Source organism: Camponotus vicinus, unplaced genomic scaffold (assembly GCF_025532165.1).
Source record: "Camponotus vicinus isolate PSW18456_S1 unplaced genomic scaffold, iyCamVici1.0 SCAF_11, whole genome shotgun sequence".
NCBI classification, from domain to species: Eukaryota; Metazoa; Arthropoda; class Insecta; order Hymenoptera; family Formicidae; genus Camponotus; species Camponotus vicinus.
This window is the reverse complement of record NW_028141947.1, coordinates 9,157,501-9,174,021: the sequence shown is the minus strand read 5'-3', so window position 1 is coordinate 9,174,021 and position 16,521 is coordinate 9,157,501. Positions and strand designations below refer to the sequence as shown.

The 16,521-nt window shown below is 27.9% G+C and overlaps 3 protein-coding genes and 1 long non-coding RNA gene across 6 annotated transcripts in view; 1 reads left to right on the top strand and 3 right to left on the bottom strand.

The window, feature by feature from the left end:
• Dgk (diacyl glycerol kinase 1) overlaps positions 1–1,035 on the bottom strand; it is an 87,785-nt gene extending 86,750 nt beyond the window's left edge. For both annotated transcript variants that reach the window (XM_083081118.1, XM_083081119.1), the window contains exon 1: positions 681–1,035. The gene's annotated coding sequence lies outside the window, so the exon portion shown is untranslated. The remainder of the gene's footprint in view (positions 1–680) is intronic.
• A 3,326-nt stretch (positions 1,036–4,361) lies between these two features.
• Start1 (Steroidogenic acute regulatory protein-like) lies at positions 4,362–14,469 on the bottom strand. 2 transcript variants are annotated; one of them, XM_083081122.1, is made up of 11 exons: positions 14,266–14,469; positions 11,735–12,020; positions 11,077–11,157; positions 10,874–10,951; positions 10,642–10,695; positions 10,261–10,393; positions 9,796–10,010; positions 7,424–7,588; positions 7,170–7,274; positions 6,929–7,104; positions 4,362–6,841 (listed from the first exon to the last, which is right to left on the bottom strand). In XM_083081122.1, exons 2-11 carry the CDS (start codon positions 11,975–11,977, stop codon positions 6,640–6,642), a joined length of 1,452 nt encoding a protein of 483 aa, XP_082937248.1. In that variant the 5' UTR covers positions 11,978–12,020; positions 14,266–14,469; the 3' UTR covers positions 4,362–6,639. The 2 variants fall into 2 exon arrangements, with proteins under 2 accessions (XP_082937248.1, XP_082937249.1); XM_083081123.1 differs by lacking the exon at positions 14,266–14,469 and adding an exon at positions 14,060–14,180.
• LOC145961189 (uncharacterized) lies at positions 8,332–12,358 on the top strand. The gene is made up of 3 exons (XR_014435579.1): positions 8,332–8,411; positions 11,724–12,027; positions 12,135–12,358. It is a non-coding gene; the product is annotated as an uncharacterized LOC145961189 (long non-coding RNA).
• Positions 14,470–14,879: 410 nt separating the features above from the next.
• Positions 14,880–16,521, bottom strand: part of LOC145961188 (NAD kinase 2, mitochondrial) — a 4,155-nt gene continuing 2,513 nt past the window's right edge. Inside the window, exons 4-6 of the mRNA XM_083081124.1 lie at positions 16,331–16,412; positions 15,974–16,238; positions 14,880–15,876 (exon numbers count right to left, since the gene is read on the bottom strand). Coding sequence (XP_082937250.1) covers positions 15,644–15,876; positions 15,974–16,238; positions 16,331–16,412 — 580 coding nt within the window. The 3' untranslated portion in view covers positions 14,880–15,643. The remainder of the gene's footprint in view (positions 15,877–15,973; positions 16,239–16,330; positions 16,413–16,521) is intronic.

Below are 16,521 nucleotides of genomic sequence, written 5' to 3'. Positions count from 1 at the left end.
ACATCTAAATGTGTATAAGAAACTCACTGAGATATTCCCAGGTCTTATTTAAATAATGTCATATCATGTCATGATTAAATTATCAGTTTAATGATTTAATTTCTAATTCCTATTAATTTTTATCAATTCAAATACTTATCGTTTAAAATTTCGCTGCAAATTGTTTTCTCTAATCTGTTTCTTTTGTATAAAGATAAAATATATTTACGAGAAATAAAAAGAATAATCTTGCATATAATATCTCTGACAAACTTGTATATAAGAAATATGATTTCTTTAATGTTTTCGATTTTAGAATAATATATTTACTTTCTCTAAAAAACACCGTAAACATCTTTACTTATTCCTTACATCTTTATATTAATCATAACCTAGAGCCACACGATTGCACTCTTATAACGTATCAGATTCAAATGAGTAGGCATCGCATAGCTAAGAAACATATCTGGTTTTACATTCATACGATAAAACGTAACAACCGATTGTGTTGAAGTGCAAGTAATCGAATATGAATATAATTTCTGCGATTTGATCGAACGAATGAGAGAGGCTGTAACACAACCGGCGTCGCGACGGACGCGTGTCAGTCTCGCGAAGTCTCGAAATAAGTAATAATAAAACGAAGGAAGAGTGCGTGAAAAGGTCCTTGAAAAGATAAAGATAAACGGCAGTGTATTTACCATTTCCGCGCCATCGTACCGACTCGGAGACGCTCCCCAGGTGTGCCGTTCTCACATCCTCGCTGTCCTCATCGTCTTCAGCCGGCGCGTCGTCGATGAGAAAAAAACGAGACGCGCTAAATTATCAATCGCGCGCGGCAATTTTAACTGCCTATTAATAATAAATCGCCGACCGGTAAATCACACCGCGCGAGCGACTCGTACGAATCTCTCTCCCTCTCTCTTTCTCCCTTGGGTGGAGGGAAAGGAAGGACTGCTCTCTCGAAATCGCCAGACGCGACGGCGCGACAAAGACACTACGCGAGATGCGCACACGCGTGAAGCGCGGAGCCGACTGGCTCGGCCCGCCCGCCGCGATCTCCGGCCCCTGCGTCAGCGCCACCTGCTCCACACGGATGCTGCCCCTGCGGCCGCCGGTCGTCCGCCCGCGCAAAGATCACCCTCATCTCTCGCACTGACCTGCTTGCAACTGGCGCGAAACCGACCGAGCGTGGAAGTGGCCTTTTTTTTTAGACGATTTCTAGTAGAGCGAAAAATGGGGGAAGTTTCAGAGCGTATTGCGTCCATAGTTTGCGCTTATTAAACTTGAATTAGTGATTGATCCTTCCTGTCATGTTCCAGCTGTAGTTCCAACTCACGTGAAATATACATGTGTAAAATGTGTAGAAATAATACATTTATATCAACGCTGTTTAGTATTACATTAATTGATAATATATATTGATGATATATTAATCGATAATATTGTATGTATTGATAATATGATTGTATATATAATGTATATATAATGATTGTATATATGAATAATCGAGTTTTAATACGATGATAATAGTCAAATTCGAAGTGACATTTTAAATTACATTTGAAAATTTATGAAACGTCTATCAATGTTAAATAATAATAAAAAAGTTTTTTATTGTTAAAAAATAGAATATTTTAAGGGTCGATTTGTCAATCACAAATATCATTGAAAAACGAAAAAAAGTCTCTCAATTTTTATTCGTTAAAAAGATATTAGCCAATTTTAGATAATTTGTAGCCGTGTTCAGTGGTATTTACCATAATCTTTTTATATGACAAGTTTTTGCCCTTCATCCCATTTTTCTTTCATTTTGCATATGTATGAAAACATTTATAACGATCGTACGTATAGCATATATTATTATGGAGATGAAGATTTAGCACTTTTCAGTTTTATACATATCTTAAATATGTAAAATAAATATGTAAATCATATAAAAATTATCATTACATTATTATTAATTATATAATTATAAAAATTAAACAAAGAATTGATCATTTTTATATTTGTCAAAAGAAAAATTATATTTATATTTTAATATTAAAATATTCTCTGTTTCTCTGCATTCTCTGTTTCTCTGTCGTCTATATAATCAGCACCTAATATTAGCTTTCACATTTTATAATATTACCATTTTATAATACTTTTAAAATTACTTTTATTCTCTATTGAGAAGCTTCTTTTTTTTACATACTATATTAGCATATCTTTTGTCAGCGTATTTAATTCTCCTATGTTTTTATTACGATAAAATGATTTATTTATAATAAATATTACACCACTATATGAAAAAAATTTTATAGAGGTTTCAAAAAGCCTTTGTGCTTTTGCCACTGAGTTGTTGACTACATAGTCAACAAACAAATGTTTTTGTTATATAAAATTGTTGTCATTTTTTGGCAAGGTATCTTCCAATCATTAATAAAAATAGAAATTAAAGATAAATAATTAAAAATTAGAAAAATAATAAAAATTTGATATAATAAAATTAAATCCCATAATATATATGTTATGTCTATTATATAAGATTATTAACTTTGGAAAAGATGATTGTCATTTATAAAATCACATATGATGTTTCAAAAGAAATATGAAGAGTATGTTTCTTTTCTTTTTTTTTTCTCACATCAATATACATTATATAGATAAAAGTATTAATTTAATTTTATTAAAGTATTATCTTCTTAAATTTTAACATATTTAAAATTCCTTTTGTGTTAAATTTTAAACGACAAATATTACGTGTCAATAACGATAATTTTTGCGATTTATAATTGAGTGCGAATAGCAAACTGGCAACTCAAATACAGATTGCACTTCACACTGGCTTTACAAAATATGTGTGACGAATTGCAGATGACGTTTGACTGTAACAATTTACCATGCTGACCATGCATCCATATACATCTACGTACAATTCGTAATGTGTGCCTATTGTTCGCATACATGTCGCACTCGCAATAATTGGAATACATGTAACAATCTATGCTACAACAGTACCGTGAATTGGGCGTCTATCGATGTCACTCGATCAGTAGACCTCTGCATGTTCTGTATACAACGCTTATTTTGCAAATTAATTAATCGAGCGATTGATATATGCATATAGTGCCAAATTTTCTAGATATGTATAACATAATATTATACAATGTATTATTTTTCGGATTACGCATTTTGCAAAATTATAGAATTGAAGAGAGTTTGTGTAATACTTATATATTATGTGAAATCTCTTTTATTTCGTTTTATTTTACTAAAATATTAAAAAATGTGCATTTAAGATCGCGATTTTTCTCAAAAATTTAATCAATATATATTAATATCTTCTAGTTATTTATATTACGTCTAAAGATTATGCTTATTCATCATTCAAATGTTATTAAATTTTAACGAATGTAAAAAATGCCTATGCAATAATCTTATCACATTTTTTTTTATTATTTCTTTGTCTAGATGTAAATAAATTTATCAAAAACTAAGATAAGCTATCGTATAATTTTATATTTTAATAAATCAGTATATATACATAGATGAAGATAATGAGTGAGACTCCACGTGTATCATGATTGCTTTCGATTACACAGGACGTATGGAAGATTAGATGGTATGCGAAACTTTAACGCTTAACCAGATGTGGCAAAGTTTGCATTACTTTAATACATTAGCATTTATAAAACAAATCATATTGAGTTTAGAATTATGTAATTTTAACTTTCAATATCGAGGAATTCTATGAAGAACTATGTATTCTAATAAGCCAAAATATTATGTATTGCTAACAAATACTTTGATAAAAATGGCAAACTCAGATTTATATTATTTAAAATATTATAATTATATAATTTAAATTATAATTTTATATATCAGTTAAGAGTACTTAACGGTTTCTATGGATATATATTTTCATTTTATATATATTAATAGCACACTTTCTCCTGAATTTTCTAAAATAATGAATTTTTTAGTCATTAAAATATCCTTCAAAATCCTATCAATTTCTATTTTTACGATTATTTAATCAAATTAATCATACTAATTGTAACTTTGCATGTGTTATGTTATATTTATATATTTAATGAAAAGATTTGCTTTTGATATTTTGACGATATGCAAAGTATAAAAAGCAGCGAGTTTAATTATGTTTCATAATATTATTGTACAAAGCAATATCGCTATATAATCATGTTAATTGATGCATACCAGAATACATGGATTCACCACAATTACCGCTTCTATCCATTTTAGCATTAATCTTCGTATCTCTATTCTCATATACTACATACTCTCTTGGTGTGCAAATATTTGGATGTTTAGCAATTAACGGAGAAGATATTCAATAACTTATATATGAGAACGGGTGAACTTTACACAATCACAAATAAAGATTAAAATATTTTATTTATTTTGGATATTACTATATCTCGATGTAGGATTAGAGAAATTCGATGCATTTAGGAAAAAGAACAACATATGCTCTTTCTTCGCATTTATTGACTTATAGTATATATATATGTATCTTTACATCCGGATCCACAAGCCGGATTTATAAAATCACCTTCGATTATACTCTTATCTTATTCTGTTTAAACATCGTTCACTTATATAACATAGTACTGATTCTCATAGCAAATATTTCGAGTGAAAATGCAAGAGTGTATTGCACAAACAACAAAGGACACATACAAAACGACGATATTAGAGAAATTGCTATCATAATATGTATATTATGAATATATAAGACAATGTAGAGCATTTATATATTTTTTTACATACATATTCCATCATTGCATTTATTATATGATGCAATATGTGAAATTGATCGTTGTGTCTTAACAATGTCAATCGTAATACACGAAAATCTGAAAACAAGATATTACGATTATATCTCACGTATCTCAAAAAACGCGTCGTATAAAGTCGAAAATAATGCACTATTATACATTGAACAGTTTAAAAGTTAAAAATATTATAGCAATACTCATCCCATACATTGTAAGAGATCTTTCAACGATTAATATATTTATATGTACAATGATTTAATAATTAAACTATCTTTTTTTTAATTAATGATAATTTTAAAATATTTCTCAACAAACCATATATGTAATTTCTCTTTGACTTACTATTAATTTTTGAATTGAATTTCAATAAATAGGCCAGTTTTTTCTTTTAGATTAGTTTTCTCAGTAAAAGTTCATTTTTTTAAATAAAAAAGGGACTATATTAGCGTCGTTGCATTTGTTTCTCTAGTATATCACTACATTTTTGCTATTATCATGTATATACGCCACAAAATTACATATTATCGATTACAAATACATATACTGAGATGAAAGCAATACAATTTTTTAAATTAGATACATACTGCTAAATTTTCACTATTTTATGGAAACACAAATATATATTCTCCATTTCTCACAAAATTCCACAACAATTATAATCAAACAGAGCGGAAATCTCTATTGATGCTCGTAACATATATCTAATGCTAATTCATGAAAAAAACTTGTCAGTAATAAATGTATATAGGTATACATATTTTTTATAAACTTAATAAGGAACTCGAGATGCAATGTATGTGAGTTTCTTCATAACTGAAATATAAAATTGACGAAGAGCATAATTAATTATAATAATCTATTACATCTTTTCTTTAAAAAGTGAAATATTTTCAGCTTTTATTTAATGTATGTTTCATTTAAATGCACATTATATATACAATATCAATACATTAGGCTTTCACGACTTTCGTGATCAGAGAAAAAATGTTTTAATAAATCTATAAAAAACAAATAATAAAATGCTATCTTAATATTTCTATAGCGTTTTTTATCACGGCTTTGTGTCGTCTCGCGATACACTGTAGATACTATCATGCACACTAAACGTGTATGTCACATTTCTCATGTACTATATACATCGTACATCAAAAAATACACTTAACCGAATATTCATAGGCACTTATACAAAAAGCACATAATATATTTCCTATTCCTATTAATTCTTTAAACTATTACCATTACTACACTTTATAAAAAAACAATGATTAGAATAAAATATAATGTTTCTTTTTCGTTCGAGATTATATCTATCGTAATTAATTTTGTGATAAAAAAAGTATATACATACAATTCTTTTCATTAGATAAATTGTGATGTAGATGTTACATATGATGTAGATGATATCTATGTGCCATCGTTATCGATAAAATTCTTACAAAGTTAAATTAATGCAAAATAATTCATTTCTAAATATAATTGGAACATATACATTCGGATATATATAAATTGTCAAATTATAATCATCTTCTATATATCTGATTTTAAATTTCTGTCCATACTACATGAATTTTTATTATAGATCTATCTTGCATATTTTAAATGCTTTTTATTTTAATTAAATATCAAATAATTCTTTAAAAAATTTTGTTTAGGAAAATGGCACCTTTTTTCCAACTGTGTGTTTAAAGCATATTTTCTAAAAGATCTATTATTATAATATACATATTGTAATAATAAGAATTTCAATATTGCTCTTATATGTGCGTCAATACATATTAAACAAAAGATATATAAATCTAACATAGTATATTAAAGAGAGTAAATAGATAGGTAGGGGTAGGTAATTCTATTTATCATTTTTATGAGCAACATTGTACTAGACTAATGGTTTCTGCATATCATCCAAATGTTTTCTTAAATATGTGATGAAGTCAATTAGACTAGTGGACATGGCTCTATCTACAACTGTTTGTGGTATCCACCCCTTAAGATTTGTATTTAAAATCCAGGTGAAACGACATTTGGCTTCTTCGTCAGACAATTCTTCTGTTGCAAAACAACTTATACCATTTTCACCCCTTAAAAATATTTAAAATAGCAATTAATTCTCTTATAACTTTTTTATACACTAAAAAATATAATTTCTTTTAATGTCTCTCTCTCACCTAGTTATATTTGGACGTATCTGAACCAATGCCGTAGGGACAGATATACCACTATTGATATAATAATCGCCGCATTTCTTACGATGTCTCAAGATAACGAAATCTCGCGCTGTGATGAGTCCACCACCATAAGAACTTGTTGCTTGATAAACGATGTCCGTGTCTTCATCGATATTCTTAGAAACGATAATTGTTGCAATATTAATAAAACATTACAATAGAAAGAAAATATAAAAATTACCTCTAGTTTTATCGATTCTGTCACAAGTTTGTTCCACAAAGGAAATTCCTCGATACCATCAAACAATAAATCTATTAATATACTAGCAGGCACGTCGATAATGCCCTGAAACAATTAAATAGCTTTTATTATTTCATAAAATGAGAAAATTTATTTATTTAGACGCACGTAAAAAGAGAAAGAAAAAAATTCTGCATTTGTTATTATTTATTCATTTATTTATTTTAATTTATGCTATATGTATGCTAACTTACAGTGATTCTCATGATCTTTCCATCTAATTTCCATTCTGATGGCAGCTGCATATAAGACACTTCGTCGCCATCAGTTGTTATAGTTTCGACCTTCCATTCTTTTGATGTTAATAAGTTGTAACAGTTTTGCAACGTTTTAGATGCCCTCGTTTTATATTCGTCGATCTAAAAAAAAACCTTTTAATTTAACACCATATTTAGAAATATTTAAAATTCTTTTTCTAAGAAATGGAAATATATATCCGCGTTTATAGTAATATGAAATTTTAGAAATGCAGCACTAATGCAATAATTAAAAAAGTATTGAATAAAGTAAATTTTTCAATTTGTTATTGCATTAATGTAAATTTTAAATGATCTGATTTGTTGCACTCTTTCATTAATAATTTATAATATAACATGATATGATATTTCAATATTTTATACATATCAGAATGACAAAAATTATTTACTTTTAAAGTTTGCAATTTAATTAAAGAGCTACAAATCATATCATGTAAATCTGAAAATTAATGATTTGTATAATGGATTTAATGATAAATATTGTGTATGTAATATACTGGCAAAATATTGCAAATATTTTTATGTAATTTTGTTCTTACTTATACACATCTCTTTTTTACAATATAAATTAATGCAAGTGTGTATTACAATTAGAATAAAAGTAGAATTTCATTTATATTTTCGATTAATTAAATTTTGTTTTGTTCAAATAAATCTTTTTCTGCAAATTATATTTTGCTATTTTTTCTATTATCAAATTTATTTATAAAAGATTAATAGAGATTAAGAGATTTCATAAAGTAAGTAATACATTGACATAAACAGACATATTCTTATTTTAGATAACTCACAAAAGATATTTTGTCGCTCGTTGACGATTTTATCCAATTGTTTCTTGGGTTGCAACTATTCTCTATAGGCTTGGGCAAATATTTCAACGTATCACCGAGAAAGAAGGGGCGTATGATCGTGTGTATGAAGATATGTATGTTGAACATATTTAGAATTAACATAATGTAACGAATAATTAATTAGGAGAAGCGCAACCGCTTACAGATTAAAATTTAATATGACAGAACGCGTAGAAACAAGTCGGTAATAAATGAAAGCCAACTAACGATAACGTTCATCCATATTTTTCTTATTCCCACCCCAGACTTTTTTGCTATCTCTTGCTGATTGAAAGGTTATTGGACATATTATTATGTGTATTAAATATATTATATTTCATAAATATTATGGATATTTTCCTAAATAGATTCCTAAATCGACATTGATTATTTATACAAGACATTAATAACATGATTAGTACTCAGCATGCATTTCTAGAATTTAAAGCATTAAATTTAAAGCATTAAATTTATTTAAATTTTATAAAGAGGAATAGATGACAATATAAACATAAATAGAAAAATGTTTTGTGGAAAATCATATATAATAAAAATATTTTATATCGGAAAATTAATTTTATCAGCATTAGTACAAACGCGTTATAGTAAAGTCAAACAGAATAGCAACAGAATAAAATTAAACAGAATCTTACTGTATTATTAAATATTGTTCGAGAAAGTCTGTATCATATTATAAAGTCGTTAGATTTTAGAGAGTCTTCTCAAAAATTTTCGAACGAAACGTTATTTTTGCGGACAAAGGCAAATATTTTGATTAGTTTTTTCGGGCTCTATGTCAAAAAGTCAATATCTAAATCAAAACAGAGTATCGTTGTCGATCTACGATTAGTCGAAATAATCGAACTGGCTCGATGTCTTATTTGGATAATTCGCTACCGGGAGCCTTCTTCCTTGTTTTCAAAAAGTCCCACTGTATGACCAGAAGTCACACGGAACACATGCGTTCATCGAGAAACGCGAAATTGCGATATAAATTCTACAGTTTTACTTAACTTTGATCTTGATAAAGTTTAATTGTTCAATTCTGGATTATACATGACACGTGTGCTCTGTTATCTCCTCATTAGAGAGAGAGAGAAAGAGAGATGTCGATCAGCATTATATGGAAACATATATTTATTTTAAATTCTCAATTACCGATGCGGTCTTAGATTATTTGATATGTATATTCTGTTATCTCTTCATTAGATATCAGTCGATATATGCGCATTTTAAATTCTCAGTAATATATTTATATTTATGTGATCAGTTAAAGGATATAATCGGAATCACACTCTAAATTTATACGATTTTATTGACAAATTTTATGCGTCAATTTATTTGTTTTTTATTTTCACAATCTTTTTTGATTCTATATCTTTGATTCTATATCTAAACATTCGTCGATGTCATTTTATCATTAATTTATGTTTTGAATCAATGATCAATAAGTAAATAAAAAAATTTAATTTCACCAACCTTATCAGGTGTAAGTTTTGCTAGAAACATAGATAACTCGCTGGACCTTGATAATCTTCTTGAGTCTTGCTTTTTGGAAATGTCTTCATCATCGGAATGACTTGGAGAATCCACAGGTGTGAAAAATGTGCTCATGTGATCGACGTTTGCTGCATATTGTCGTGATTCGGTAATGACGTTTTGTAGTAGAGGAGTTCTTTCTGTATCCGGGAAATCTAAATTCAAAATTTCTTGATCTTTTTATGTTTTCTAATTAATGTGTGAAATTACAATCAAATTATAATCATCTCTCTCTCTCGATTTTACTTTATTGTGTATTGACTAAATTGATCTCTTTTTGTAAAATATTAATTCATAACTAAATTTTCTACCTTACTACATCTTGTTATTCTTTATATTTTATTAATTATTGATTAATTATCGACTTAAAAAAAAGAGAAAATTAAATCATTAAGAAAAGCTTACTTCGAATCCAATTTCTTGCTTGAATTTCCTGAGGTATCACGCGAAAATCAAAGAACCAAGCCTCCGCCCAGGATAACACAAAAGATGTTAAGATTAGCAGAACTTGAAATACTGGTTGATTAGCTGATGTCCACTGAAAAACACGATATATTATGAAATAAGTCAAACAAATTGATAAATAAAGATAATACCCAGCAAACACCAAATAACATTTATATAATTGTTAGTTGTAATTTCCCACTCAACAATATAACTGTTACATGTTATGCAACAGTTACATGACATGTAACAGTTATATTGTTGAGTGGGAAATTACAACTAACAATTATATAAATGTTATTTGATGTTTGCTGGGTACATAGATATTTCGGGAATATTTACATCAAAAAGAAAAACTTTTGCAATTAGAAAGGCACATGTTGTGGCAGTTGATATCTGTAAAATATAAAACCTCAAATTATTGTTCACATTACAAATTTGTTAAAAATAATATTAAATAAAAAACTCGTTATAGGAAGTTACTTTACTTTTTTTTTTAATTTTATTTTTGCTATTTAAGTCAAATAGTCTATTAAATTTTTTTTGCAAATGTGATTGAAGTAAATATACTCACAGCTACAATGATCCAGTGATTGAGATATAGTAGCGCGTAAAAGAGCAACAAGACGGTGAACCTGCAAATTGCTGCCATCTGAGAAGATGAAATCCGTAAAATCTCTGCTCCCAATAAATAATGAAAAATTATGATGAACTGAATGTCACTGTCGTCATCCAGTTAATTAAATTCATTGATGATGAACGACAGAATATACTTACCACAATGTCAAATAAAGATGTCTTTATATGATAGTGTATCACCTGATTTAGGAAAGCTGTATTTAAACTTTCACCTGCAATCTGTAAATATAATAAAGATAAAAAATTTCATTAGAATCTCTTAAAAGTGATCTTTGAATTATTTATTTAATTAAATATTCAAATAGAGAAAATGAGAAGACTTAATAATATAAAATTATAATACAAAAAGAAAGCTCAATTAAAAAAAACATAAAGCTAGAAATTCTTTAAAAGACTGTTGAAACAAAGACATGAACAGAAATAAAAAGAGAATCTGCAGATATTGAAGTAAAAATATAAAGTAAAAAAAAGTAATCTCTAATAAAAATCTCGAATAAAAAATAGTAGCAATCCAGATAACTAAGTGCGATTAATTATAATAATTAATTATTATCATGTGCTAATAATAATACATACAACAATAATTGTTGGCAATATTGACAGCAACCTCAGAAACAGTTAGTTATTTAAAACAGTTATTTAAACAGTTAGTTATTTAACAAGCAAGTTAACAGTTAGTTATTTAAAAAGCAAGTCACATGCATTATATTAAAATGTTAAATTTGCAAGATCATATTTCAATCCATATTGATTAATATATGAATAATGTTTTGAATACGATCCAGTTACAACATACCATTGTGCAAATGAGCCACATGAGAAATGTAAGAAGAAGATCGAAGGTAACGAAGAGACAAAAGAAACGCCTGACATTGGACATTCTGCCGTTATGTCGAGCTCCTGCAATCAAATCCTCGCTGAAGATAATATCCGGCGTTCTCGTCATACTATGTTGGGTAACTGAACTTCTTTGGGAGTTGATGGAGCCACTCAGTATGGCCTCAGCGGCCATCCTAATTTGTCTTTCATCTTCTGCCATTCCTCTGATACACTTTTGATATCGTCGTCGTCGTAACGTCGACCTTTAAAGTAATAAAGTGATTATTATGTCTTAATATATAGTCACAATAGTAATACTAGTACAATTCTTCATTTTAATTACTCTCGTTCTACATTTTTACTGTTTTCTTTTTTAGAATCCATTTCATTTCAAATACAGAAAATGTGCAGCTAAAATGAGTCTAATAATAATATACAGATATCCATGTTCTCCAAAAAGAGCAAATACTAAGATGTATTGAAAATGTGGACGCTGGATTGTGTAATATGTATTTTGCCAACATCTGATGAATTCTTATAAATGCTGTATGCATAATATACATTTATAGTATTGTTACATAAATGAATAAACAATGATGTAAATGAATAAACAAAGTGTATTTTCTTGTATAAAAATAGTAGTAAAAACCCGTTATTTTACTATAATCTTCTTTTATGTAAATATAATCTCTAGATATATTAAGTGAAATTTTTTTTATAAAAATATCATAGAAATATTGCTGGAAACAATATTCTGAAAAAATCAATGTTTCTTGTTCTTATTATAAATTTGTTTCAATTATTAACTATTATAATTTTCACATAAGTGAGCAATAGATAATTTACACATAGAACAAAAATATTTACGATATGAAAATAGAAAAAATAAGAATGTACATAATGACAAGAAATTATGATAAGAAGTTATATTATAATTTTTGGTATAGTATAAGCATATAAATATAAATATACAAAGGATACAAAAGTCTTGTTCTTTATAAAATCGCATATTTTTCTTTATAATTTGAGCAACAATCTTATCTTTTATCCGCCTGAGCAAGTTCATTATTCATATTGTCAGATATTTGAAAAATATTAAAAATCGACATTATGTATAAGTAATTATATATTTAATATATAGAAATATTTATATCTGTATATATCTTAGATATATCTACTCTCTCAATTGTACGAACAATCGATATTTTATATCAAACTCGATAACGCTACGTACACATTAGACGCGATAGAAAATACACTTTATACGATATTTGCAATATTTAGTCTTCTGCTGAATAAGCTTTCTATAATTGCAAACAAAAATTACATTTGTTAAAATATAATTTGACAGTATTATAAACATATAATTTTGATAGTATTATAAACATTACTTAAAATGTAATGTAATTGGAATTTAATATAAATTGCAATTATGTCTTAAAATATTATTTTTCTTTCTATTATACATTCAATCTCTCTCTATTGAATTATGTCTCAAAACATATCCTTTATAAGTCTTTAATCTGTACATGTCTAAATCTAGATTTTCTATAAAATTTTTATCCTTTTCTAAACTGATTTTTAAGTTATTTTAATTTCAAAATATAACTATTTCATACGACATTAAATATTTAACTATTACATACATATACATATACATCATCGTACTACTATGCATAAGAGATAAATTGGCGTTAGTTTAATATATATATATATATATATATATATATATATATGAGTATGTGTGTATGTAAGTATGTACATATGTATGTATGTATGTATGTATGTGTACAATAAACTTCCACGAACAACTTTGCAACTGAAATCAATGATAACATATCACTGTAACGATAGATTAAAATGAAATTGCTTATGAAATACATGGCTCTCTTCTTTCTTTTGTGCATATATATTATTATACTTAACATTTAACTTTACTTAATATTTAACTCTTAAAAGATAGCATTATGTGGAAATATTAATCATAGATGTAAGATTTTGGTCTCAATTGATATTTTAATTCAAATTCTCTCAGCTTATTTTTAAAAATATATTTTTATCTTATTTTTTATTTTACGTATGGGTGTCTTTTTCATTTTATTCTGTTATCAACACATTTAAAGTCCTGCTATGTATATAGAAATCTTTGAAAAAAACAAGAAATTATAAAACTGATATAAAACTTATGTAATATATCGCTTTATATCGAATATCTTCAACATAAATTGGCTGAAAAAATAAGAGAAATATTCCGCTCAGATTTGATACGCGGTATTAACGAAGATTAATTCGACATCCTAACCTCAACAAGTTTATAAGCAGTTATTTCGATTCACTTCGTCGGGCGACGCAGACAGAGGAATTTCAAGGATTGACGAAAGAACGAATCTTTGCTGTACAAAAACACATATTTACGTCAAGCCAAGTAACGAAGAAAAAAGCATCGTCGTATCGCGTGATAACCGATTATTTTCGTTCATGATTTTTTTTTCTCGTTATATCCCTTACCGTTTCGTAGCTGAAAGTGCTCATAGATGCGATCGCGCAGCAGAATTGTTTAACGAAATAATGTCACGCACGTGCATCGCGCGATACTCGCACCTCGGCTCCACTCCACACCACTGTATTGTATATTGTATTCCGTATCGCCGAATATAAACAAGTGACAAGGGGGAACGATGACGTTTCTTCGGCGAGGCGAGCGTCGTATATACATATGTGTATGTGTGTGTTTTTAATGAGTCAGACAGCGCGCATCGACACACCTAACTTGACATGACAATATATAAATATCTCTCTCATGGTCTCATGTGCGTATCATGAAGATGCAAAATCTATGATACGCGAAGCACATTTCTTCATGCTAGCTGATAATACATTACAAGAAAAGTACCTTATTCAATATATATTATTTCCAGCCTAGTAATTTACTATGTCTGCATATACATCTAGCACATAAATCTAAAAGATAATTGGAAAAAACAATATCATGCAATGATACAAATATGTGGATAATTGTAATAAAATTACGACACATTATAAGGTTTTTTCTTCGTCGTACATTTAGATTTAATTCAAATTAAATAAGTAACAAAGATGTATTAACATGAAGCGTTTGCTTTATATTTATTAAGTATAGTAAAAGCTATATAAAGTATTCTAAAAATATGTATATGTAAAAAGAAAACAATATTAGCTTAGTATTGAAGTTTTTGTTCGAATTGGCATTTATAATATGAAATAACAATTTTATATTTATACAAGTACATATGTTATCTATCATTTTACATTAATAATATAAGGCAATATATCTTAAATAAATGCTTATAATACATAGTCATGTAGATTTTATATAGATATGATTTTAAAAGACATGAATGCTAGGAATGTTTTTTTTTCCTATGAATCGAGTAGTTCATTTAGGCCCAGTTCCACAACTTATTCTAACCGAAGTTTAATTCGTTAAAGGAGGATTTACATTGCGTCCCAAACCCATTGTATCCAATCGGACATCATACATCGGACATTGAACGCAATGTAAATTCTCCTTTAACGAATTAAACTTTGGTTAAAATAAGTTGTGGAACTGGGCCTTATAACTTTACATATTTCATAAAATTTTGCATATGTATATATAATGTTCAAATATATCATAAATAAATATTATTTCTATCACTTCTCAGTATATATGTATACCTCAGCTCTCTCATTCCCTCCTCCGCTCATTAAACATTTTATATATATGTATATATTATATTCTATAAATATTTCTCCAAAGATATTTTTCATAAAAAATACAAAAAGTGAGAGAATATTATTTACATGATGAAAAATTATTATATTTGTATCACTGAAATACTTTTTTAAAAGTATTCTAATAGTCGATTCAATCAGGGAGAATAATGGTTCGTAAAGAGTCTTCCGGAAAAGTTTCTATTTCCGCGATGGTACCGAAGTTGAAGGGGACTGCTATTCCACCATCAAGAACTAAACCTGCATCGAAACATTGTGATCTCACAGTAATCTTTTTACAAAAACCGCGAGGATATATGCGCTTCGAAACGAGCATTGCATCAGTTACTATCATATCTCTTATGGAATAACACAGTTTGGAATCTTCTGGAAAAAAATACATATATATATTTTAATAAAATTTTTTTTTAATAAAATATTCTATATAAATATCATTTTTTGTTGTCATAGTACATGTACCAACCTGCATCAAACCGTAAATTGCTATTGTATGTTGAACAGATAGTCTCAATTTCGTTATTGGTAAATCGTCGCTTAGTATCTATAAGGCTCAATATTTCTTGCACAGTTTGTCGACTCAGACTGTTTATAGATTTATACCAAGATGTTGATCCTGTACCAGTGCTTACACACAAACCAGAGCTTTTAACTTTTTGGTACGTTTGCTCTTTATCTAATTTTATGAACAAGGAACTCGTTCGTGCTGATAACGTTTCACCCATGAATACCTAACAATGAAAACCAAGCCTAAGATAGGTATAAAAGAACAAGTCGCATTATTCGACTATTAATATGTATCAAGGAACATCAATTAACTCACTTCATTAAGTGCCAACCAAGGTAGACGCCTTTCTCGTGGTAATTCATCAGGATTGCCTTTGAAATTCTCAGTTACATAAAATCTACAAATAATATGTACATATAATGTTTAAAGTTGATACTGTAACAAAGACTAAAGAAATATAACATACAAATTTAAAAAATAAATATATAAACTATTGCTAATAACTT

Coding starts and splice junctions, on each gene's coding strand:
- Start1 (XM_083081122.1), bottom strand. CDS start 11,977: ATGGCAGAAGATGAAAGACAAATTAGGATGGCCGCTGAGGCCATACTG. Junction 11,158..11,734: donor TGTGGCTCATTTGCACAATG/GTATGTTGTAAC, acceptor TTATATTTACAG/ATTGCAGGTGAAAGTTTAAA. Junction 7,589..9,795: donor CAAAACTTACACCTGATAAG/GTTGGTGAAATT, acceptor GTTTTTTTTTAG/ATCGACGAATATAAAACGAG.